The sequence below is a fragment of the Drosophila kikkawai genome, chromosome 2R (genome assembly GCF_030179895.1).
Source record: "Drosophila kikkawai strain 14028-0561.14 chromosome 2R, DkikHiC1v2, whole genome shotgun sequence".
NCBI classification, from domain to species: domain Eukaryota; kingdom Metazoa; phylum Arthropoda; class Insecta; order Diptera; family Drosophilidae; genus Drosophila; species Drosophila kikkawai.
In genome coordinates, this window is record NC_091729.1 from 6,894,499 (window position 1) to 6,920,594 (window position 26,096).

The 26,096-nt window shown below is 37.9% G+C and overlaps 1 protein-coding gene across 1 annotated transcript; it reads left to right on the forward strand.

Annotated features, from left to right (window-relative positions):
• Window positions 1-6,018: 6,018 nt before the first annotated feature.
• LOC108079516 (PHD finger protein 7-like) lies at window positions 6,019-11,655 on the forward strand. Its single transcript, XM_041777039.2, has 3 exons — window positions 6,019-6,099; window positions 10,893-11,300; window positions 11,353-11,655. The coding sequence occupies exons 1-3, from the start codon at window positions 6,019-6,021 to the stop codon at window positions 11,653-11,655; spliced, it is 792 nt and encodes a 263-aa protein (XP_041632973.2).
• The last annotated feature ends 14,441 nt before the right edge of the window (window positions 11,656-26,096 follow it).

Sequence of the window (26,096 nt, forward strand, 5' to 3'; positions counted from 1 at the left end):
TTCTGTTACAAATTTAAAGGCTTTCTTAAAAACTCTTGGCTAAGCAACCATCGGCTTGCTTGCAACAGCTACATTGGAACCACATTAACTTAAATACAATTATAAACAAGCTCACGCTTACTACATTTATTTCACACATTAAAATTATGAGAATATGAAATGTGAAAAATAAGTTTTTTATTTTTTAATTGTGTACAAGAATATATTTGTGACTACCAACATATGCAAACTCTTAAATATATATATTTTGGAGCAATGACAGAAATTTCTTCTACAAATAACTATGTAGGAATATGACTGCTTCTTCAGCACTACAAATATTTAGAGCCTACATACATACATAAATCATAATATATGCAAGTTCCTAAACTTTGCATATATTATGAATATTTTACTACAACTAGCTTGATGTAGAGGACACCCGTTACCCAAAGGCTTGTGCGCTTAAAATAAAAATAAATAAGCAAAATGGGAAATTTAGAGAATAGAGTATGGTTGCGTTACCTGATCACTGATGAATTTTTGACGATAGCTCTTCTTATTCCTTATCCCAATATAGCTTTTATTAAATATTTATTTTATTTTATTTTACATTCTGTTTGCGTAAAGCGGACCGGGTCCGGGTGCAGCCATAGATACTAAGGCTTTAGGCTGTTTTTTTCGCTTGATTAGTTAGTTACATATTCTTTATAAATATGTATATTTATAATTCTAGGCGAAATTCAATCAATTTGGCATAATTTCATAATTTTGGCATAAGGTATTTTATATATCGACGCATTTTCGCGAAAGTATCGTATGTCGCTTTTTTTCGAAATTGAGATTTTAATGCAAAATTGTTGGGCACCTAATGTCTCACTACCCTGTGAAATATTATAACTGAAACCCCTATAGTTCCGATAAAAATTAAGTTTCAATTTTGTCTTTTCTATAGTGCTTCCTAAGAGATTAAAGCACAAAAAAGCTTCTCCTGTAAAATTGGATTTTACGACATACGATACTTTCGCGAAAATGCGTCGATATGTATATATTTTTTTTCATTTTTTATCATCCAATAAGTTAAGCGGAAATGAACGGAGGTCGTTTGGTGTTCAATGTATGAACAAAATAAAAAAAAATAAATTTGGAACATAATTTATTCTACAGGTACTCAGGGCTTTTTATACCCTTGCAGGGTATTATAATGTCAGTCAGAAGTTTGCACCGCAGTGAAGGAGACCTTTCCGACCCTATAAAGTATATATATTCTTGATCAGCATCAACAGCCGAGTCGATCTAGCCATGTCCGTCTGTCCGTCTGTCCTTCTGACCGTTTCTACGCAAACTAGTCCCTCAGTTTTAAAGCTATCTGAATGAAACTTTGCATATAGCCTTCTATATACTCTCACTGCTATATATGTCGGAACGGGCCGGATCGGACGACTATATCATTAGCTGCCATACAAATATTCGATAAATTTTTAGAAAAAAAAATAACTTGGCTGTTTTTATATTTTTGCATCATTTTTGAGATATAGCCATTCTATATTATTCCAGAATTTCGATAAAATTTTATGAAAATCGGACAACTATATCATATAGCTGCCATATAAACAATCGGTAAATGTGGAGAAAATGTAAAGCTGGGAATGTATAACTGTAACTGTCAAACTGTAAACATAATAATATAGGTAAAATGTAATGAATGTAACGCTTGGTTACGAGGTTCGGTGGCGCCGCCTAGGTGTCAGAGGCAAATTTGCGGATAAGGGCGTACGGTACAGTGCCATCTGTCGGCAAATCCGAGAAGGTCTTGGGATGGAAGTGAAATGGTTAAGAGAAATTAGCTGGGTCAATCTCTCGTCTTTCACCCGAAGGGGTGCATCTTCGGGAGGCGATCGAAGGTTCCCGCTGGCGTGAGGGCGCGACGGTCGGCCAAATTGATTCTGGCGGTGCTATTAAGCAGATCGGCCGCAGCTCTGCAGATCGAGCTTTAAATTTCATTTTTGTTGGTGAAGAGAATATTTTTTTATTTTTTTGTGAATTTATATTGGACCCCTATTGGAGTTGGAATCGACTCACGGTGAGAGTGAATAAGAGGTTTTAAAAAAAAAAGCTGTGTCCTAAGTTTTTATCGCTTAGGAATCTCGGAAGCGGTCAATTTCCTCGGCGCCAATATTGGTCAGCGCGAAGCGCCAAGGCGAGGGCGCAGCGGGGGAAGCGGACAGAGAGAAGACCGCCAATAGCGGTTCCATCCAAGCGCGGGAGAAGAGCGTCAGCAAAACGGAGGAGCGGACAGTTTCACCCCCCCTTCTTGCCACCGAAGCGCCGCTGATCTAAGCAAGGCGGAGGAGCACAGTTCACCGTTGATCTCCGCAAAGCGGAGGAGCCCATAACGTCACCCCCTCTTGCCACCAAAGCATCAGCCAAATTTGGCATAGGCGGAGTAGCCGCTGCTTTTGTGATTTTTTCTTTGAGCCGATGGTTGTTGTTGCAATGCAGTAAGCAGTGAGAGGGAAAGCAGAAGGGAAAATTAGATCCGCGATCAGGCGAACCCATATCGTCGGCGAGATGCTGTAAAAGCTGGCGAATTTGCAGAATTAATTTAATTTTATTTTATTTTTTTTTGCGTACTTATATTTTTTTTTGTGTAAGTTTTAGTGGAGAGCCAAGAGGGGAAAAGATAGGCCGGTGACATAGGGAGAGTGTTGAGATTAAATAATAATAATAAAAAAAAAAGAATATGCAGGGTGAGATTTTCGGCAGGGTTTAAATAATATTCGTTCCACACAGCCTCCCCATCACATCTATGCGGGAAAGCGCTTTCTTCGCTGGAGTTACAAAAAGGGTGAGTGAAATACAGGTGTGTTTTCAAATCAACCGAAACCTGACCGAGAGTTAAAGATCCCATTTTTTTAAAAGAAAATAATGAAAGCGTAACCTATACAAAAAAAGAAAATAAAATAACTAATACACAACTTAGCTCCTCTGTATGTCCCTCGGTCCCGTCTATTTTCTTCTCTGCACAGAGAAAATTTGGCTAACTCTCGATGCCATTTTGATGTTAGGGTCGCTGAAGTTTTTTTAATTAATTTAATTTTGTCGATTTTAAGCCCAGAAACTAATGCAGGCAAATAAGAGAAAATATTTTTTTTTGTACTTTTTTTTATTGCTCAAATAATACCATACCGCCTAAGTTTTAAGATTTTTAATTTAAAAGAAAATTTTGCAGCAGATGTCTTTTAAAATCTTAATATTCCAAATTAAATTTAAATGTTTACTTTTAAGGAAATAAATTTTATAATGTTTTAATTTTTCTTTGTTTTGCCTTCAGCTAGCTGATTCACCTTGGGGATGCCTTAGATAGGTTTTGAAAAGGGGCCATCGGATGAGAGCTGGAGAGCGATGGCCAAGGAAGGGAGGGTGAAGCCACTCCAATTCCACCAGGAGTGAGCCAAGATACCGATGAATGTAGTTACCAGTAATTTTTCCCAGTGTATGTGTTAGTGTTTGGTTCCATAAATTTTTCGTCGTAGCACGCATAATGTAAAAAAATTATTATTCGAACATGGGGCGAAGCCTAGGAGGGCAAGAATACCACCCATATAGCCGACGAGCCCCAGCCGGGTCAAAACGCGTGCGCCCCCCTAGACTGGAACAACTGCCCACGGTCGTTACATGAAATAATATCTGCAAGGGTATACAAACTTCGGTGTGCAGAAGTTAGCTTCCTTTCTTGTTAATTTTAAGCTTAATATTTTTTATTTTACAAATTAACTTAATTTTTTAGTCAAAAATCGCGGTTTTGACTCCAATTTCGAATAAAAATCGGGAAAAAATTATAAAAATGGAAACGCTACATACGCATTATTGTTTTTTAAGATGTTAGTTAGTTAGGATGTACACCACAAACCAACTGTTTTGGACGGGGCTCTGGAGATTCCCTGCTCCTCCTATACTTCTAAATACTTTTCAATACTACATATAACACAAAATTGTTTCAATGTTGTGTTATGGTCAGAGACCGTAAATAATGATTATCAATGTTTTCTTTAAACAAAAAAATCATTCACTTGGAAAAGTCGCACAAAGAAACGAATACCAATCGGCTACAATTTGGATGCTCTTTCGAGATAACCAATGATTGCTGAAATCTAGATTTTTTATATAATAAACCAATTTTAATTAATAATTTTTGAGTTTTACTTACTCGCTGAAAGAATAATAATTATTATTTTGAGCGAAAAAAGTTTGATCAAAAAATAATGATCATTTTTTGAGCGGTATTTTTTCGCTCAGAATTTCGCTCAATGTGTAATAACTTCTTTCTGCGAGGTTTCTTCGAAAAAATTTTTACATGCTTATATGAATCGAAAACAGACGAACCCAAAAATCACATTTTTAAATTAAAAAAAAATTTTTTAATACTTTTTTTTTTAATTTTACTCATTTTATAATATAAATTTATATTTTTAATTTTACTTATTATTATTTTGCATATAAGTGTACCTAGTTTAGTGCTCATCATTGTCTTGTTTACAACATATAAGCCCGAATGGGAAGATCTAAAAGGGCTAGTTGAAGTTCTAGAGCCAGCTTTCATTGCCACACAGAAATTGCAGAGCACACAACTATATATGGGTGACTTCAACAAGCTGTAGTTAGGGCTAAAACTTACTGTTGGGCTGTAAAGCAGAAAAATGGCAGTATTCTAAAGTCGTGCATCGAATCTCGAGAGGCATCTCTTATAGAAAACAACGTTGTCGTCTGCAGTTTATATTTGGACCCTGGAATAAGAAGGGTTTTGTTTAAGAATCCTATCAGTTTGATGCAGGCCAGAGCTCAACTGAAGCTTTTAATAGTTCAAATTCTGAAGATGATCGCAGGTAATTATATTTCAACATTATTTTTATTCCGTTAATTTTTTGATGACAATTCTGAACTTCTTTGTTCATAGGAGGCACCGCGGTATTTTGATAGTCCTGGGCCATCATCAAGTCAGCAAAGGCCAGTCCAAAGTCTGCAATCGATTGAGGAATCGAATACCTGTTAGCTGGTAACGGACTTCCTTAATTCCATTGAGGTTTCATCAGGGGACGAAGACTCAGAAGACAGCCATAGTGAACTGATAAAGGCTGTCAAGCTAGAGATTGACAACTACAATCCAAAGCAAGTTGACTTGAATATGGATATTATGGAGTATTGGGAGACTAAAAAATTTACCTTACCATATTTGTTTATGCTGGCAAAAGTTGTTCACGCCGTACCAGCAACTCAAGTCAGCGTGGAAAGGTCATTTTCGGCTCTTAAATTGATGCTGACCGATTTAAGAAGCAATCTTTCTGCAGATTCATTGCAGAAGCTTATTTTTGTAAAATTAAATAAATAAAATTCTTATTTACAAAATCATTATAGTATTTTTTTAATGCATTTTCTGGGTTCGTCGGTTCTCGATTCATAAGAAATTATATTACAAAATTAAAAAAAGTTTATTAAAAAACAATAAAATAAAAAAAAGGTATTAAAAAATTTTTTTTTAAATTTAAAAATGTGATTTTTTGGTTCGTCTGTTTTCGATTCATATAAGCATGTAAAAATTTTTTCGAAGAAACCTCGCAGAAAGAAGTTATTACACATTGAGCGAAATTCTGAGCGAAAAAATACCGCTCAAAAAATGATCATTATTTTTTGATCAAACTTTTTTCTCTCAAAATAATAATTATTATTCTTTGAGCGAGTAAGTAAATATAAAATTATAATTATTAATGGCAAGCGAAATATATTAAAATCAATAGATAATCATTAATCGTTGATTTTTATTTTTTCACTTATAATGATTACGTGCCCTGGTTATGGTATTTAATTTAATAAATAAATACATTTTAAATTAAGCCAGAGGTCAGAGACCCTTTTTACTTTGTTAGTACGCCGTATATTGGAGTATGGTTCATGCGTCTGGAGTCCTCAATTGGAAGTCCATATTAACCGTATTGAATCTGTACAAAAGATCTTTTTTTTTTAGTTTAAAAAGTTAAAATAATGGCCGAGGAAATCGACGACAACGACTTCTACCGTAAGAACTTCAGCGCTGGACGTGGCCATGGACGTCCAATAAGCCATGTGCCATGTGCTCAAATGGAAAGTTTAATTTTAATTTAAATTAAGGGGGTCTTCTCATTCAAAAGCCGTTTTTTGGACCCTTTTTAAAAAAATTCTTATTTGAAAACGCAAAGAATAATTGACAACTTTTTTTATTAATTGTATTCAAAATGTTCAAAGTAACTAAAAAAGTTGTTCTTGCCTTGTTCAAAGAGTAATGAGACTTCAAACTTGGTGGTCGAAAAAAAGGTGTTGTCCTGGCGGCCACGATTCAGGGTCTCCAGAGCGTCGGAAATGAAAAATAAAAACGTGGTTATAATTAGAATAGATGTCATTTTCGGGTGACGGAACAGATTTAAAAAAAAAATTTTTTAAACAAAATGGCGGCTATTCAAAAAAAAATTTTCGATTTCGGGCTTTTTTTTGTAGTTTAGTGTAAAAAAAAAAATATTTAAAAAAATTAAAAAAAAAAATCTGTTTCGTCACCCGAGAATGGTGACAATTCTGCGTCGATTCCACTTTGTTTCATGAAAATTGGTTGATTTGAACTGGAGATATCATGGCCGCCAGTTCGAAAAACGTGGTTTCGAGATAAACGCGTTTGAAGTTTGAAAAAGCTCATTTTGCATAGATCTTGCTTCACAAAAAAGGCTGTATCTTCTAAAGTATTTCGAATTTCTAAAAATCCTTTTGGGGACATATACACACCATCCCAAGCTATAAATAAATGCAAAAAAAAAAATCGAAAAAAAAGTTGCCCAATGAGAAGACCCCCTTACATAAAAAATCCACAATTTCCAATGAAATTGTGGATTCTAAGAATCGCTATTTTCAGCCAAATATCGGACGTGGCCGTGGACGAGGCGTAAAGCGTGTGCCTCAACTGGTAAGTGTAATTTATAATTTAAATTAAAAGGAAAAATCAACAATTGCAACAACTTTTTATTTATAAAGCGTCATGAAGGCGCGCGTTTATTTTTCATCATGTGATTTGTTTGTCCCATTCAAATGTTCATTCTGCTTAATTTAAAAGGAAAAAATTCAAAGAATAAGTTTCGAGTGAATAAAATAATGCAAAAAGAACAGTGTGGGCGTGTGTGTGATAGAAGAAACGTAATAGGATGTTATGTTATATGTTATATGTTACGGTACAGGCCAATTACTTCAAAATTATTAAACGTCCCAACTGGAAAGTATACCAGTATAAGGTAGACTTTATACCTAACCTAATATTGTCAAAACGCCAGCCTAATCAGCAGACTTGAACGTGATCGAAAATTTATGGGAAATTTTGGACCAGTCGATTCGAAAAAGGACAATTTCCAACAAAAATTACCCTATTGGAGGAATAGCGTAAAATTCCCTTCGAAACGACAAAAAAAATAGTAGAATCGATGGAAAATCGTTTGAAAGCCGTTAAAAAGCAAAAGGAAGGACCAAAAAAGTATTAGAATTAAGATTTAAACAAGTCATGTTGCTTTTAACCCTCTAGTGCCCAAATTTTTTTTTTCAAAAAAAAAAAATTATTTTTGGATTCAGTATGTATCAAAAGTGAATGTTTGTTTTGGAAAAAATTTTACTTTTGCTCGGATCGAGTTTTATATGACTAAAACCTTGGACCGCATGAAGGCAGTTCTGGGAAGATAGGCCAACAAAAAATTAGGTAAAAATTTTTTTTTGTTTAAATGTTTATTATAAATGTCATTGAGGCTGTCAGCAACACAGTACAATTTTTTGCTCTAATTTTTTTCCAATTTTTAAAAAAAGTATTTACATGTTGTATTTCCTACAAAATAATTATTTTGTCCGATTTGCACAAATTTTCAACTTCAAATGAATACAGCAGCTTGCGCTAGCTCTAGTATGTATTCCAAACGCAACGAACATAATTTTTGGACTTTCCTGAATTAGAAAAAACGGAAAACCGTGTGAAAAGGAATGAAAATAATAAAATAACTGTTTTTAACATTGCCCGTCTAGAGGCGGTCTTGGGCACTAGAGGGTTAAGAGTTTGCACGAAATAAGCTTGGGCGCCAGAATTGCTTTGTTTTTTAGTTTTTATATAAAAAATGTTTTGTTTAATGAATTACTATCTCGTTTTTGTGTTATTTTAATAAATTAAGCGTCGCTTGACACTAGTGCGTTTAAGTTTTACTGATATCTCGACTAGTTTAGCAACAGTGTCGATTTGAACTTTATTGTTATGCTTGCACGAAAGAAGCTTGGAGCCACTGAAACTTTTTGGACGGAGCTGTGGGCTCCACCAACTGGAGCACCGATTTCCCAATACAATTTTCCTTTCAGGAATAGTTTTATAATTATTTTCAGCTCCTCAACAGAAATTTCTTTGCCTTTTTGTTCCATGTTACAATTCTCCGAAAAATGACGCCAAATAGGAATAAACCAAAAATAAACTTATCGGTAATCGCTCCATCTTGCATTCCAAGAAATTTGAAATAGCTGCACGCAGACTTTTGCGTGTACACTTTTTAGTAGCGTTAACTTTAAAATTAACAAGAAAGGAAGCTAGCTTCGGTACGCCAAAGTTTGTATATCCCTGCAGATTGTAAATGGATTATTAAGAATCGAGCAATTCTGGTTAAAAAATTAAAAAAAAAAAGAAAAATAAAAGAAAATATTTAAAAGTTTTATATTTATACATAGCATAAATAAAATGCTGAAAACACACACAAAACTGAGTTTCATAACATTTTACCTATACTTATAATGTTTGCAGTTTGACAGTTACAGTTTTACATTCCTAGCTTTACATTTTCGCTATATTTACTGGTCGTTTCGTTTCGTTTAGTCGGCCGATTTTCGTAAAATGTATACCAAAATTCTAAAATAATAACGAAAGCTCATATCTCAAAGTAGATTAAAATACGGTGAAAAACAACGAAGTTATAATTTTATCTATTAATTTCCCGATCGTTCCTATGGTAGCTATAAGATATAGTCGTCCGATTTTCGTAAAATTAAAATCGATATTCTGAAATAATAAAAAATTGCCATATCTCAAAATTTATTGAAATATATTAAAAAAACAGCCAAGTTATAATTTTTTTTCTACAAATTTATGGAACATTTGTATGATATATTCCTCCGATCCGATCCGTTCCGACATATATAGCAGTGAGAGTATATAGAAGAGTATATGCAAAGTTTCATTCAGATAGCTTCAAAACTGAGGGATTAGTTTGCGTAGGAACGGACAGACGGACGGATAGACGGACATGGCTAGATCGACTCGGCTGTTGATGCTGATCAAGAATATATATACTTTATAGGGTCGGAAAGGTCTCCTTCACTGCGTTGCAAACTTCTGACTGAAATTATAATACCCTGCAAGGGTATAATAAACTTACCTCGGGCTATGCTCCATACAAAATAGGGCAGAAAAAATTGTAACTCCTATAACTCCAGTTAACGATGTTGTGCCAATGTGTACTGACTTACTAAGGGAAGTTTAAAGAATATTTGGTAAAAATTTCATAAGTTTCTATACGTCAGTTTTTGAGAAAATCGCATAACAGTGGGTGGTGTAGGTGGGCTGATAACAGAAGCGCTAATTTTGAAAATGGAACCAGCTGTGAACCAGTTGCCGAACCAGACAACGGAACAATGTTGAAGAAATATTGGATTAAAAAACATTAGCCATTAATGGAACTTAAAATTATATTAATCCACTGCCCACTAAAAGACATCGCCATTCTAAAAAATTTGGTTGGTGCTTCATCAAAATAGGTTCAGTCTTTTGGGACACATGAGCTATTAGTAATTATCTCGAAGGTATTACTATGCACCCCTGGTAACTAATATCATAGAAATACTTTAAACATTTTTTTCTAGTCCTCAACGAATTTGTGCCATCATACACGGTAAATCAATCGAAGGGAAAAATTTTGCTCTAGTTTCGAATTAAATCTTATTGAATTATATCCGACAGATTTTGAGAAAATCAAGTGTGTCTATTATCCGGCCCCAATTAACACTGGCTTCGTATCGATAGGAACGCATTCTACTTCCTATCGATGTGTCGTGCTCCATACGATATTTTCGACGCTAATTTTTAAAAATTTTTTGCAGTCCTCAGCGAATTTCTGCGAACATACATGGTACAACAATCGAAAGGGAAAATTTAGCTCCAGTTTAGAATTAAATCTTATTGATTTTCTGTCGGATAGACAGATTTTGAGAAAATCAAAAATTAAATTCTTCTTCCACACAAATTTTAATCAGATGGGCGCGCCGGCCTACGATCTTACTTGCTCATGCTGGCGACGGTCACACCAAGAAGGTATAATCTCGTACAAAAGTGGCGGGCATACTAAACCTCGACAGACCCTATATAAAGAGGGCCAGACCATGGATCGTCGCCCGTTGTTTGACAGGGGTCGGCCAGGCTGGGCTGTGTGTCTTGTCTTTCTAGTCAAATGGGAGCCTAGATTCAAAGTGCGCAAAAACTGCTAAAGCTGGTTGGTCTTGTGGCATTGGCGATGTGGCCTAATCCATTTTTTCAGTAACAAGCTTTAATAATTCCCTCTGCTCAGTGAATCTCTATACGCGTCGTGAGGCCGCAGCACACACGGAAGTGAAATTTTATTCTTATAGCGTAATAATACGTTAACGTCGTAATACTCTCGCCGCTCTCTTTCATCTGCGCCGTGCTTTCGCCAACGAAAACAATCGAATAGAATAGAATAATAGAAGTCCGGCATTGTTTTCGGAGCCGGCCTGTTCACACTGCTGGCCATCTCCGGCTTCTCGGTGATCAGTGTCTTTGCCTACTTGTCGCTCTTCCCTCTCATCAGAACTGTGGTCTTCGTAATCTACAAATCAAGGAGGACATTTTGATGGAGGTGAGGCGCTGCCATCTGCTCAGATGCTTCTACTGCCAACGCCTGGGTGCCAACATTGGATGCTGCCGCAAGAGGTGCCGCCGCACTTTCCACACCAAGTGCGGCTACGACAACCTGACGGTTAGCCAGTTTAGCGGCCGCTATAACTCCAACTATTGTCACAAGCACATACCCAAGTACCGCATCCGGCTGGGCACCGCGGGACATTGCGTGATCTGCTTTGAGTCGGTGGTGGCCAAGGGCCACCAAGGGTCAGTCGCCGTGCTGTCGGAACGGCTGGTACCATCGCCAGTGCCTTCAGAAGTACGCCAATTCGGTGGACTACTTCTTCAAGTGCCCGCTGTGCAACGAAAAGGAGAAGTTTGCCAAAGTGGCGCTCTTTGGGATCTCGTGACGTGACGCCTCCTGGGAGCTGGAGCTGGAGCCTAATGCCTTTGCGGATCTAATGCAGCGAGCGGAGTACTGCATCTTGCCCGATTGCCGCATACGGCCTTCAGCTACTAGCGCTGCTGACCTGCTCTACTGCATTCTGTGCGGCTCCAATCCGATGCACACGCACTGCACCTTCGAAACGGCATCAACGTACCGCTGTGACGATTGCATTGTTATAAAGCCCAGCGTTGCCTCGGGCTCTGATGAAAGCGATTCGGAGGTTGATGTCTTTGATCGACTGGCAGAGCTTTTACAGCGGCAACGGATTCGCTCACCAGCGTAATTGTTGCCGAGACCAGAAGCCGCCGTACGATGCCACCATCGCAGCCAAGATATGCTTCCAACATGGACGACTCATGTGTGGCCAACAGAACCCGGACCCGTTTGCCTTCCTATATAGCACTGAAGAGCTTTATATGTTTTATTCATAATCTTTCAATTCATATTATTTTCAAAATTAACGCCTTTCGAAGCCAAGTGTTTATTTGTTCCTTAAAATAATCTCAAAAACATTTAAAGTTACACATTCCCTCTATAGATATTCGTTCTATTTAAAAAATAATCTCAAAAAATCAGCGGTGGAACCAATTGAACGGATCGCAGTGCGAAACCAAACGTTTGCTTTATTTATTGTTTTTAATTACTATATTTTCCATTATGCAATAGAGGAAAAAAGAGAGAAAGAGAGATATGAATGAAGGCTTATAAACCTAACGCTAATAGCTTTGTATTATTTTCTATTTATGTACATTACTTTTGGCACTTTTGGTTCATTCTTCAAATGTTTGTAAAAAACCTATGCTTAGAATAAGGATTAATCTTAGTAAGCAATTTTCAAGAACAGTTCATGAAGTGTTTAATGATAATCTTATATATAAATATGAATCTTATGTTTTAATTTCTTAAAAAATTAGATCTAATATCCGATTATGGAGCCATTATCAAGTTTTGAAGATTTCGAAGTGGATTGCAGACATATGAAAAACAACAGGAAGAGCGGAAAGAATAAGATCCTTATTTAAAATATATATTTCAGTGAGCAATCATAAAACACAAATAAATGAAAATCAGATCATTTCAAATATAACGTTTTCTTTTTATTTCACATTAATCTTTTTGCATATCTCTGTTGAGCTGCTCCGTCTCCACCTCCAGCATAGTTTCCGAAATAACCTTCCTAAACTTAGATTCGTCCGACCAGATAACACGTTTTCAGTCTTCTATTGTCTAGTTCTTGTGTGAATTTTGGCCGAGTTTTCTCGGATTAAATTGGTTTGTTTTTTTTCACTGCTGCGAAGTAACCAATCCTACCAAGCGATTATCTAGCTATTTCCGTAGAAGCTTCTTTTTGCGTTAAAAGTCTATTTTTTCAGAGTCTGTTACAGGATAAGTTACAAATTCAACAAACAACTATAAACATGGGGAAGAGAGTGATTTTCTGATTTCTGACGACGAATAATAAATGCAAAAGGCATTTAACAATAAAACTGCAGGACAATTGCTGATAAAAAAAGTAAGAAGAGCAAAAATATGAACGAATACCGGATGGTGCAAAACCAGGGATTGCAAATAAGAGTTATGAGAAAATAAAAATTGAATTATAACTCTTATTTTGAAATTTGAAAATAAAAAATAAAAATTACTTCTTTTTTAAAAATGGAAAATAAAACTTGAATTGCAATAACTTTTAAACTGAGCGACCTATTTTAAAGATTGACATATATAAATAATCAAATTTTTTATACCTTTTCTTATGGTACTATCATATGCCCATTGATTGGCTTTTTTCTAAATTGGACTCTATCTCTTATGTTTAATGAACGCAGAGTTTTTGAGTGCATATACGTTCTTTGTTTGGACTTTTTATCAATAAACTTCTTTGGAACTTTTTCCTCTTGAATATGGCATTTTTGTCTTACACATCCTGCCAAGGAAAAGTTCGCATGGAGCAAGACCTCAGCTCGCCGCAGGAGTGGAATTGAACTCGCGGTTTCTGTACTGGTAATCCTATATTTCAGAACGTTTTAGGAAATTTTTTGCAATCGCCACCCCTTTTCTGCTAATCCGTTGCTCTGAGAGTACCTAGGACTTAAAAATTGCTGTAACATATTGAATCCGTTTGCATAGGTTCTAAACAAGAATCAATTAAAAGGATTATTATCGCATTTGACTCTTGACGGGTAACCATAATTATCGAAAGTTTATTTTAATTCCCTTGTTTGTATCAGTGTTTGTTAGTGTGAGTAGGCTTCGATGCCTGGCAAAATAGCACATAAACTAATTGCCTTGTTTGTGTCGCACCCAGCACTTGAACTAGGTGGACTGCAGTTGGAGGAGTAAAGCTCTCTTTGAATCGCAGATGATTACTGGTTTATTGATTCAAACTTAAGGGGGGGGGTAAGGTATTTAATTTTTTTTTCTTAAATTTTTTTTTATTTTTTATTTTTAAAGTTTAACATCTTAAGAATATTGTGTCCAAGTTTTACATCGATCAGAGTGAAATTGACGAAGTTATGCGGAGTTGAACGAAGGTCGGTTGGTGTTCAATGCATGGGAATGAATTATATATATATTGCAGCGACTGAACATCCCTAATGATATCCTCAACTGACTTTCCATTAAGCCGAGAAATTATAATATTCATCAAATTTTGTCAAAAAACGTTTCCCCCATATTTGAATATATCATCCTGCATTATAGAACAGATATTCTGGCGTTTCATCATCTATCCACGGTTCTTTTTTTCCATCCAGCGAACGTAATGACAAATGTATGGCAAAACCGAATTAAAAAGTAACAACATTAATAATTAAATAAATATGGTTAATAAATATAAATAAATAATTAATTAATACTAACGAAATAATAATAAATAATAAGGAGTAATACTGTCTTCCCACTCAGCGCATTTGTGAGGAACGGTTGGGATTTTTCACAAATGCGAAACTCGTGTGCATCCGCATCCAATAACAGCTGATCGATCAGCTGTGGCTCATGAAAACGTAAACAAAGATGGGTGAAGCGGCCGATGTGGGAGCAAAATAAATAGTTTATCAACTATTTTAGCTGTTTAACAATAGAACAAGAAAGGAAGCTAACTTCGGCACGCCGAAGTTTGTATACCCTTGCAGATATTATTTCATTACATTTTACCTATTTTATTATGTTTACAGTTTGACAGTTACAGTTTTGCCGATCGTTTCTATAGCAGCTATATGATATAGTTGTCCGATTTTTATGAAATTTGTACCAAAATTCCAACGAAGCTATAATTTTATTTCTATTAATTTCCCGATCGTTTCTATGGCAGCTATATCATATAGTCGTCCGATTTTCATAAAATTTTTACCAAAATTCTGAAATAATATAAAATGACCATATCTAAAAAATTAAGCAAGAACATTTAAAAACAGCAAAGCTATAATTATTTATCTAAAAATTTATCGAACATTTGTATGGCGGCTATATGATATAGTCGTCCGATCCGGCCTGTTCCGACATATATAGCAGTGAGAGTATATAGAAGACTATATGCAAAGTTTCATTCAGATAGCTTTAAAACTGAGAGACTAGTTTGAGTAGAAACGGACAGACGGACATGGCTAGATCGACTCGGCTGTTGATGCGTTGCAAACTTCTGACTGAAATTATAATTCCCTGCAAGGGTATAAAAATTAAAGGAATAATGAGTGTTCAGAGACAGAGCCGGGCAGAGTGCAGAAAAATAATTAATGCTCTGACGGCAAAGAATAAGCGATGTGAGGATTCCTTGCCATCAGAGCTGGAGCTGGAAATGGATTCAGACCATCTTTTGGCGATAACAACAGCCGTGAGAGGTAATAATTGTTGCACTTTAAATATTTGATTTTAATCAATTTTTTTCATCCTGTTACTAAATGTTTTTATATGTTTTTAAAATAACGTTTTTTTTTTATTCTTTTAAGGTGCCTTCAATCAAAAATTTGCGGTGGATGAAAAAAAAATTTCAATTTCTTCCAAGTAGTTTCAAACATCGAAAGATAGAGGTAAATATTATAATAATAAGAAAAAAAATTAAGTAAGTTTTCCATATTGTATATAATAATTAATTGGTAAAAATTAAGATTTTCATATTATGTATATATTTAAAATTGGTTAAAAATTAAGATTTAGTTGATAAGATTTCCATATCTTGTATATTATAATCCAGATATAAATAGAATTTAAGAATTAATTTTTAAGATTTGTACAATTTTCCCTATACTTTTCGAAAAAATAAAAAAAATATATATAAAATCTAAATTTAATTTTTTGCAATTATTTAAAAATAAAGGTTTCAATTAAGTGTCTTAAAGGAGCCTTTTTCGTGGCGATTTAGGTGCCTAAAAATTATGCTTTTATGAGCATTTTCTGTGCATTTTCAGTGCTTGATTTAGGTGCCAAAAAATTATACTTTTATGAGCATTTTTTGTGCGTTTTCAATGCTTGATTAGGAGGGTGAAAGCACTTATTTCTGAGTCCAAAAAGAGTCTTATTAGACTCAGAAATTGCCCTCTTAAAAGTACGACCGTTTTCAAGGAAAAAAATGCTCTTTCCGGACACTTTTTTGCGCACTTTATAATATAAAATGCTCATAAGAAACTATCAGAAAACTGTCAGAAAACGCTCATATTGCTTGCTGGGTATAAGCCTTTGGTGGCTCCCCCCAGCAAGCAATATGAGTGTTTTCTGACAGTTTTCTGATAGTTTTTTATGAGCATTTTCTGCTGAATTATTTAAGTCGTCCTCTAATTTGTGTTTGTCCTCAATCTTATTGAATGGTTTCGGTGGTAGCAAAATACGAGGCTTATTTCCATGAACAAGCTTTCGTTGTGCTACCCCTTCCGTTAAAATGCTTGTTTGTGTTTGAATGTTGTCAGCTTCCATTTTAATTAAGCGTTCATTAATATCTATAAAAATATATTTTGGTTTAGTTTGTAAATTGAAAATTATTTATTTTATACCTTCTACATTTTTATTTAATTTTTGAATTTGGTTGTAAATGAGCTGCAACATATCTAAAGAGGGCAATATTAATTAGTTTTCTTTGAAGATAGATGTTAAAACTTAATTATACTTACTTGATGTGGATGGATCCGTATAGCTAGAAGTTAGCTGAGTGTAGACAACTTCGTTGGTCAAAGTTGATTCAGCCGAGTGCGAGTCAGTGCTCAAAAATTGCTCCGTGAAATCATTCATTATGAATTAATGGAATAACAATTATACACGCTGGTGTCGAAAGATTGAAAAGAATAGCTTTTCGTGTAATGTCTGCTACCTTATGCACTATTGGTATGTCACTAATAACTAATGATTTTGATAATTTTATTCCTAAAAGGCTTGATTTTAGAGGTAACAAAAAAAGATCTTCATTAAGTAGAATTTCATTTGATTTCACTAATACCTCGTTGTTTGCTTCCACAAAATTATTAATTTTAAAAACTCTGGAATCTTTAATGTATATGTGGTCTGGAGCATTTATGGACATATATAAGCTTTTATTTTGAATTGCGAAAATATTTCCTTTCAAATATCTTTTTAAAACTTTTGATTTGGAATCCCTTCTTAATGTCGTATTAATGCTTTGCTCTACGAGGCGATTATATATCTGGGTAGCAACTTGTGTTCCCTTTCTAACCATTTTTTTTACCTTGCATAAATAACTTTCATATTTAAAAGCACTGGAAGAATGTAAATTTGATTGAAAAAAAAATGCATTCATCTGGCAAATGCGATAAACAATGAAAATTATATTTTAGGAAAGTTGCATCATAAAGCTCTGGCAATTTGCTTATAAAACTACAAATCAAGTCTTTAGCGCACACATTTTTAGTTAAACAATACTCATCACTAAGCAGAATTCTTATAGCAATGCTCAATTGCATAAAATGTTCGTATCGCCTTTCAGTTAAAACTCCTTTTAAAACTACTGGTCCAGTGTATAATAGAAATTGCCTAAACTCAACGGCTTTCCACCTATCCATATCAAAAATACTTCTCGGTTTTCTTGGAAATTCCTTACATACATACATATGTCTGTCTTTAAAGACATGAACATGTTATTTAAATAATCTATTTTTTCTTTAGATAAAGAGTAGTTCTGGCCTCTAATTTTTATCCAACCATTCAACATACTTTTCATTACCCCGAGGCAAGCTGTATGCATATAATCGAATGGGAATTGGCGCACTATGTCTAATGGAAGCAGAATGTTATGGTGTTCGACTTGTGTTCTATTTCTAAATTGGTCATCCGTTCTTGGTAAACTTTCTTGAAGTTTATATATTATTCTTCTTTCGAAGTTCTCACCTCGTTGATGACACTTGTGGCAACCAAAATAGGCGCTATGACTTTTAGTTCCAAGAACAAAAGCTCTAGCGGGCGAGTCGCAAATAAAGGCTCTAACCTTTACTTCGAAATGATTTGATTTATAGAAAAAACCAGAAGAAATGAGAGAAGAAAGTTCAGAAATAAATAAATTAAGATATTCGTTAAGATCTTTTGGCTTGCTCTCTCCACAAATGACGCCTGCTAGCAATACAGGAGAAGTTCTGTCAACATTAAAAGAAAAGTTTTCAAAAAAATCAGTCAAGCAATCAGCGATTCCATAATGCACATTGTAACGACCGTGGGCAGTTGTTCAAGTCTAGAGGGGCGCACGCGTTTTGACCCGGCTGGGGCTCGTCGGCTATATGGGTGGTATTCTTGCCCTCCTAGGCTTCGCCCCATGTTCGAATAATAATTTTTTTACATTATGCGTGCTACGACGAAAAATTTATGGAACCAAACACTAACACATACACTGGGAAAAATTACTGGTAACTACATTCATCGGTATCTTGGCTCACTCCTGGTGGAATTGGAGTGGCTTCACCCTCCCTTCCTTGGCCATCGCTCTCCAGCTCTCGTCCGATGGCCCCTTCTCAAAACCTATCTAAGGCATCCCCAAGGAGAAACAGCTAGCTGAAGGCAAAACAAAGAAAAATTAAAACATTATAAAATTTATTTCCTTAAAAGTAAACATTTAAATTGAATTTTGAATATTAAGATTTTAAAAGACATCTGCTGCAAAATTTTCTTTTAAATTAAAAATCTTAAAACTTAGGCGGTATAGTATTATTTGAGCAACAAAAAAAGTACCTAAAAAAAATATTTTCTCTTATTTGCCTGCATTAGTTTCTGGGCTTAAAATCGACAAAATTAAATTAATTAAAAAAACTTCAGCGACCCTAACATCAAAATGGCATCGAGAGTTCGCCAAATTTTCTCTCTGCAGAGAAGAAAATAGATGAGACCCAGGGACATACAGAGGAGCTAAGTGGTGTATTAGTTATTTTATTTTCTTTCTTGTATAGGTTACGCTTTCATTATTTTCTTTTAAAAAAAATGGGACCTTTAACTCTCGGTCAGGTTTTGGTTGATTTGAAAACACACCTGTATTTCACTCACCCTTTTTGTAACTCCAGCGAAGAAAGCGCTTTCCCGCGTAGATGTGATGGGGAGGCTGTGTGGAACGAATATTATTTAAACCCTGCCGAAAATCTCACCCTGCATATTCTTTTTTTTTTTTATTATTATTTAATCTCAACACTCTCCCTATGTCACCGGCCTATCTTTTCCCTCTTGGCTCTCCACTAAAACTTACACAAAAAAACATATAAGTACGCCAAAAAAAATAAAATAAAATTAAATTAATTCTGCAAATTCGCCAGCTTCTACAGCATCTCGCCGACGATATGGGTTCGGCTGATCGCTGATCTAATTTTCCCTTCTGCTTTCCCTCTCACTGCTTACTGCATCGCAACAACAACCATCGGCTCAAAAAGAAAAAGTCACAAAAGCAGCGGTTACTCCGCCTATGCCAAATTTGGCTGATGCTTTGGTGGCAAGAGGGGGTGACGTTATCGGCTCCTCCGCTTTGCGGAGATCAACGGTGAACTGTGCTCCTCCGCCTTGCTTAGATCAGCGGCGCTTCGGTGGCAAGAAGGGGGGGTGAAACTGTCCGCTCCTCCGCTTTGCTGACGCTCTTCTCCCGCGCTTGGATGGAACCGCTATTGGCGGTCTTCTCTCTGTCTGCTTCCCCCGCTGCGCCCTCGCCTTGGCGCTTCGCGCTGACCAATATTGGCGCCGAGGAAATTGACCGCTTCCGAGATTCCTAAGCGATAAAAACTTAGGACACAGCCTTTTTTTTAAAACCACTTATTCACTCTCACCGTGAGTCGATTCCAACTCCAATAGGGGTCCAATATGAATTCACAAAAATAAAAAATATTCTCTTCACCAACAAAAATGAAATTTAAAGCTCGATCTGCAGAGCTGCGGCCGATCTGATTAATGACACCGCCAGAATCAATTTGGCCGCCCGTCGCGCCCTCACGACAGCGGGAACCTCCGATCGCCTCCCGAAGATGCACCCCTTCGGGTGAAAGACGAGAGATTGACCCAGCTAATTTCTCTTAACCTTTTCACTTCCATCCCAAGACCTTCTCGGATTTGCCGACAGATGGCACTGTACCGTACGCCCTTATCCGCAAATTTGCCTCTGACACCTAGGCGGCGCCACCGAACCTCGTAACCAAGCGTTACAAAATGCCCCCCGCCAAAGATCAGACTTGGGGTAAAGCGAACAAGTCTGATCCCAACTAAGCTTGGGTCTGCTACTGCTTAAGGTCCTTCGCGTGGTAACGCCCAACTGAGCGTCCTTGGAGGTCCTCCACTTCATAACAGGCGCTGCCGACCTTCTTGCGGATCCTAGCCTTCACATAGGCTGGGCCTAACTTGGAACTATATCCGGCCTGAAAGTTACTTTGTTTGAAATTTCTCCGAAATACTTCCTGGCCAATAGTATATGAGACCTCCCTCGACCTCAAATTGTAGTTTCTTTCATTTTTTTCTCTCTGCTTTCCCATTACTTCCAGAGCCTTGATTCGCACCAACTCTAAAGAATCCGGCTTGGAAAGCCCAATGGATCTGTCTTCCAATAGTTGGAGAGCCCTTAGCAACTTGTAATTTGCACCAGATGCCACATACTGCTGGCCGAATACCATATAGTATGGCGATGTGCCTAGGCTTGCATGGACAGCCGTTCGCAGGGCACAAGCAATGCTGCTGAGTTCCTCATCCCAATTTTTTTGATCCGCCCTCACATATGAACGGATTGCGGCCACCACTGAGCGATTGACTCGCTCGGATGCATTTGCCTGTGGTGAATACACGGCAGTGAGCGTGTGCGAAATTTTATAATCGCTAAGGAATTTTAGGAAGTGGGCTGATTTGAATTGGGATCCATTGTCCGAGACTATGGTTTCCGGGAAGCCAAAGGTGTGGAAAAGTTCCTGTTGCAGGTACTTGATCACTAAGTCCGCAGTTAACTTTTTCACTGGTTTCAAAAACACGAACTTGGAGTAGTGATCAAGCACTATAAATATTCCCACATGCCCGCTTCTCGAACGCGGATAAGGTCCTAGAAAGTCCACATACAGTCTCTGGAAAAACCTTTGAGACTCTGGGGCTGCCCCCATTGGCGGTCTTTGCACGCAAGTTGGAGCTTTCGTTGCCTTGCACATATCGCATGCGAGGACGTGTTCTTTCACATCCTTGACTAGACTTGGCCAATAATAAAAACGCCTTACGCGCTCTAGCGTTTTGTGAATGCCCCCATGCGAAGCTAGAGGACTCTCATGCGCCTCCGCTAACACTTCGGGTATTAGCTCTCGCGGAATCCAAAGTTTCCACACATAATTATCATGGAGCACCTCGCCTGTAGCATGCTCGCATCTCTTGTACAGCCGGCCATCCACAACCTTAAGATCCGGCAGACTGTCTTTGTTGGATTCAACTTGGTGCGCCATAGCCGCATACTCAGCTGACTTAAAAGCTTCAGCTTCCAAATCGATCCCCGAACTAGTATCTACAGCCGCCAAATCTTCCTCATTGACCCTGGAGAGGGCATCTGGTACCACATTAAGTCGCCCACTACGATGCTCAATTTTAAACTTGAAACCTTGCAGCTTCAAGGCCCACCGCGCCAATCGGGAATTCAAGTCCGTTTGGGACATAAGCCACTTGAGCGATGCGTGATCCGTGATCACAGTGAACTCATGCCCTTCCACATAGGCTCTAAAGCGGTTTATGCAAACTATTGCCGCCAAGCACTCTTGCTCCGTCACCGAATAATTTCTCTGGGCCTTGTTGAGCTTTTTAGACACAAAAGCAATGGGAAACTCATCACCTTCTGGAGTCTTTTGTACCAAAACACCCCCAACTCCAGTTTTACTGGCATCACAATGGATGTAGAAAGGCTGGCCAAAATCGGGACTACGCAATACTGGTGCCGCGCACAGCATATTTTTCAAATTCTCGAACGCTTTTCTTCCCTCCGGAGTCATTACAAACTTGCATCTGGGCTTTAACAAATCTGTGAGTGGCGAGGCTACCGAAGCAAAATTGCTAATAAACTTCCTGTACCACCCAACCATCCCGAGAAATCTCCGAAGAGCTTTCAAAGAATTAGGAATTGGAAAATCGGTCATAGCCGAAATCTTTTCCGGATCTGTTCGTATGACCCCTTCTCCAACAATGTGACCTAGATATTTAACTGATCGCATGCCGAATTTACTCTTTTCCACGTTCAAAGTCAGACCCGCCATTTTGATGTATTAAGCTACTTTCCTCAAGACATTTAGATGCGAATCAAAACTATCCGAGACTATTAGAAGATCGTCTAAATATACGAATACTTCATTTCTCAGATCCGCCGGTATCACTTTGTCCATAAGTCGAGTCATAGTTTGCGATGCGTTGGTGAGCCCAAATGGCATGACCTTATATTGATATAACGGCTTGCCTGGAACGGTGAACGCCGTTTTGTCCCGAGATTCTGGATCCAAAGGTATCTGCCAGTATGCATCCTTAAGATCCAAACTCGAGATAAACATTGCCCTAGGCAACCTACTCAAAATTCCGTCTATCTGAGGCAACGGATACGCATCCTTCTTTGTAAAAGCATTGACTTTTCGACTGTCTAAGCAAAGCCTTACTTTGCCTGGTTTCTGGACAAGCACTACTGGAGAAGACCATGCACTCTCGGATTCCTCGATAACTCCTAGTTTCAACATTCGATCTACCTCCGCATATAAGAGTTTTTCCACTGCCGGAGATACAGGAAAGTGCCGCTGCTTTACGGGCTTAGCATCGCCTACATCTATTTCATGCGACAACAACGAAGTCTTCCCTAAACCGGAAATAGCAAATGACGGGAATTCCCCGACAACTTTGTGCAACTGCTCCTTCTGGCTTGCAGACAAATCATGCGATTCGTAATTTATTTCGGCAACTTGCATTTCTGGTGGTAGGAGATTAAATTTGGACCAGAAATCGATTCCTAAATACATGTCCTGGCTTAGAGAAGGTATTATGAAGAACTCTAACTCCTTAACATCTGACTCGTAGATAACAGGGGTTTTTAATCGCCCAATGACCTCTTGCCGGCCGCCATCCGCAGTATGCGCAATAGACATGCCCCGTTTGAATGGAATTCGCTTGCTTATAATTTCTTTAGCTAAATTTCCACCCACTACGCTCATGGCTGCCCCTGTATCTAGTAATCCAAGAACGTCTCGATCTAGAATTTTCACCTCCGCATAAGGCCGTTTGTCGGTCTTTTTGTATCGAATTGCGTTTATAGTTTTGGCTGCTTTCCAAAACGCTCTCATTCTTTCGGAGTTTCTTGAGGCACCTTTCGGATGGACTAAGGAATTTGAACTAATTATAGCCTTGCTAGAAACTACCTTACTCCTAATAGGACTACATTCGACAAATATATTATTATGTATTTTAGAACCTATATCTACTGGTTGTCGTCTCGATTCGACTGAGGGCGACGAACACGCATCAGCTGACGAGGCTGTGTGTTCGCCATGGAGTTTTTTTGTTGGCATTTCCCGCAAGATGGCTTATAAGTATTAGGAGCACCACAACCATAGCAGAATATTTTCCGCTTGCCTCCGCAGTCCTGGTAGCGGTGACCTTCTTTGCGACAGTTCCAACAAACTAGAGCCAACGCCTCTATTTCATTTCCCTCTAATTCGCCCTCGGAAAATTCTTCCGCATCTTCCACTAGGTGATCCTCAACTATTTCTGCAACTTGCTTGCGAGCCGGCCCGTTCTGTTGATACCCCAAACTTCGCTTCCTTTCCTCATGATACTCTTCTCGGCGTCTACACATTTCTCTAAGTTCCGCCACAGAATCTATCTTGAAATTTAGAAGCTGGTATCTAGTCTCGGGTCTGAGATTTCTCCGCAAGATATCCACTAATCTCTTTTCCGACAGAGGGGCTTCCAAGTGGTCCATCAGCTGAGCAATGGCCTCGTAGAAACAATCGAAACTTTCTTTGTCCCGCTGTTTCCGATCCTTTATGGCCTCCTCTATGTCACCCTCTGTCCGCGTGTCTTTGAACTGCTTCCTCAAAGCCTGACAAAGTAAATCCCACCGCATGTTTCGAGAAGCCTTGTGGAACCTCCAGTAGAACTCCCTCGCTTTACCATCAAATAAAATGCTGGCATTGCTACATAATATCGGGAAGTTGCCCTCTAAAGTCTGGTGTGTCTTGGTTTCGACCCTGTAAATAAAATGGTCCACCGGAATGCTTCCTGGGCTGCCATCAAATCGTAGTTTCCAGCCATTTATAATTTGGACTACTTTGTCTGGTCTATGCGACAGATCAGATGATTGGCTTCTGGGGGTATGTCTTTCCTCAGGCTGGAATTCTTGGGGAATATTAAAATCTGACGAATATTGGTCCTGCCCCAGTGGAACTGGAGTCGTGTTTCGCCCTAACGAGAGAGTTTGAAATTGAGCTGCCACATTCGACTGAATTAACTGAGCCATGTGTCCAGATAACTGTGCCATCATTTCATTCTGCATTGATTTCACAGCTTCCGTGATCATTGCTCCTACCGCTTCAGTGGAAATCGATGCTACCGCTTCACTTCCGCTTCCGTCTCCAGAATTCTTAGCTGAAGCGCCAGCCTTGCTTACCGAAGTTTGCTTCGGACCCTGCGATCCCGAACTAGCAGGTACAACCTCAAAACAAGCTGTGTTGCAAGATGGGCATTTCCCATGCTTCTTTGAGTAAGCTGAAAGACATGATTTGTGGTATTCCTGTTTGCATTTGGTTTTGAAAATGCCTTCTTGCCCTAACTCTTTGCCGCACAATGTGCAGTTAATCGGAGTAGCTACTGCTCCCTCCATTTCAGCAAACTACCTGTCGAATCGGTCTCTAATTTAAACAACTTCGCTAAATTCCAATCCTAGCAAACCCTTAGAAAACGACAATAAATAAATATTTATACAAATAATAAATAAAATAAATAGATAAAATGAATAAATGTATAATAAATAATGAATAATATATAATAATAAATCGGCAATATATAGTATGTAATGAATAATAAATGAGATAATAACATAAAATCATAAAGAATACCAAAAATTTTGTAAACACAAATTTCGTAAACAAACGCAGCAAACGAAAACGAATTAAAAACATTTATTTGCCTTCAAGCATAGCTTCCTCCCTAGTTCAAACCTTATCATGTATTTACCAAACAAATGCGAGACGAGTGCAACAGAAAAAAAACAAAGAAGACAAAAAAACAAAAACAATGCATCTGGTAATTAGCTCTGCACTGCTTAAGACAAAGCAAACGCTAATCAGTTTTTTGTCAATTATGTCTTTCTCCTCTGTACCCTCTCCTATTGCTACCGGGCATATTGCTCTGTCCATCAACCGTGGCCAGACGACTTCTTCTAAAAGATGTTCATCTGTATTTCCATGCGCCTAATAGACAAATTGTGCCCTGATTATTTTGGATACTAAAAGATTTTCGCTAAGACTTGCTGACCGTGGCCAGGGAATAAACTACTGATAGTTTTAATCCCTGTATATCCTATTCGACCATAAGCCTTAACTACCGACCTCTCAACTGTAGGGTATCGAGTCGCCTGCTACTAACTACTCCTAAGCCGTGGCCGGATGATCGCTGCTGGCAGCTTGATCAACCGTATTTCCTATGCGGCTAATTAATAATTGAAGCTGGCTAATGAGATCGACTACCTTTCGCTGCATATACTGAAGCAACCGTGGCTTGCAGCCAGCCATACAAACGTATCTGCCTCTAAAGCCCACTCCAGTACTTATGCCACTGGAAGGTAATCGAAGTTGTTGAATGTGTATTAATGTGCTTTTGTAGACCGCATCTGGATGCAGCTCTAACGAAAATATTTGGCCTCACATGTTGGGCGCCAGAAAATATTATTATTCTTAATTTAAAAACATTATAATAAATTATAAATGTAACGACCGTGGGCAGTTGTTCAAGTCTAGAGGGGCGCACGCGTTTTGACCCGGCTGGGGCTCGTCGGCTATATGGGTGGTATTCTTGCCCTCCTAGGCTTCGCCCCATGTTCGAATAATAATTTTTTTACATTATGCGTGCTACGACGAAAAATTTATGGAACCAAACACTAACACATACACTGGGAAAAATTACTGGTAACTACATTCATCGGTATCTTGGCTCACTCCTGGTGGAATTGGAGTGGCTTCACCCTCCCTTCCTTGGCCATCGCTCTCCAGCTCTCGTCCGATGGCCCCTTCTCAAAACCTATCTAAGGCATCCCCAAGGAGAAACAGCTAGCTGAAG

Excerpts from the sequence above, each read along its gene's own strand:
- LOC108079516 (XM_041777039.2), top strand. The coding sequence starts at position 6,019 with ATGGCCGAGGAAATCGACGACAACGACTTCTACCGTAAGAACTTCAGC. Across the intron at positions 6,100-10,892 it reads ATGGACGTCCAATAAGCCAT|AACTGTGGTCTTCGTAATCT; the intron begins GTGCCATGTGCT and ends CCCTCTCATCAG. Across the intron at positions 11,301-11,352 it reads CTGTGCAACGAAAAGGAGAA|CTGGAGCTGGAGCCTAATGC; the intron begins GTTTGCCAAAGT and ends GCCTCCTGGGAG.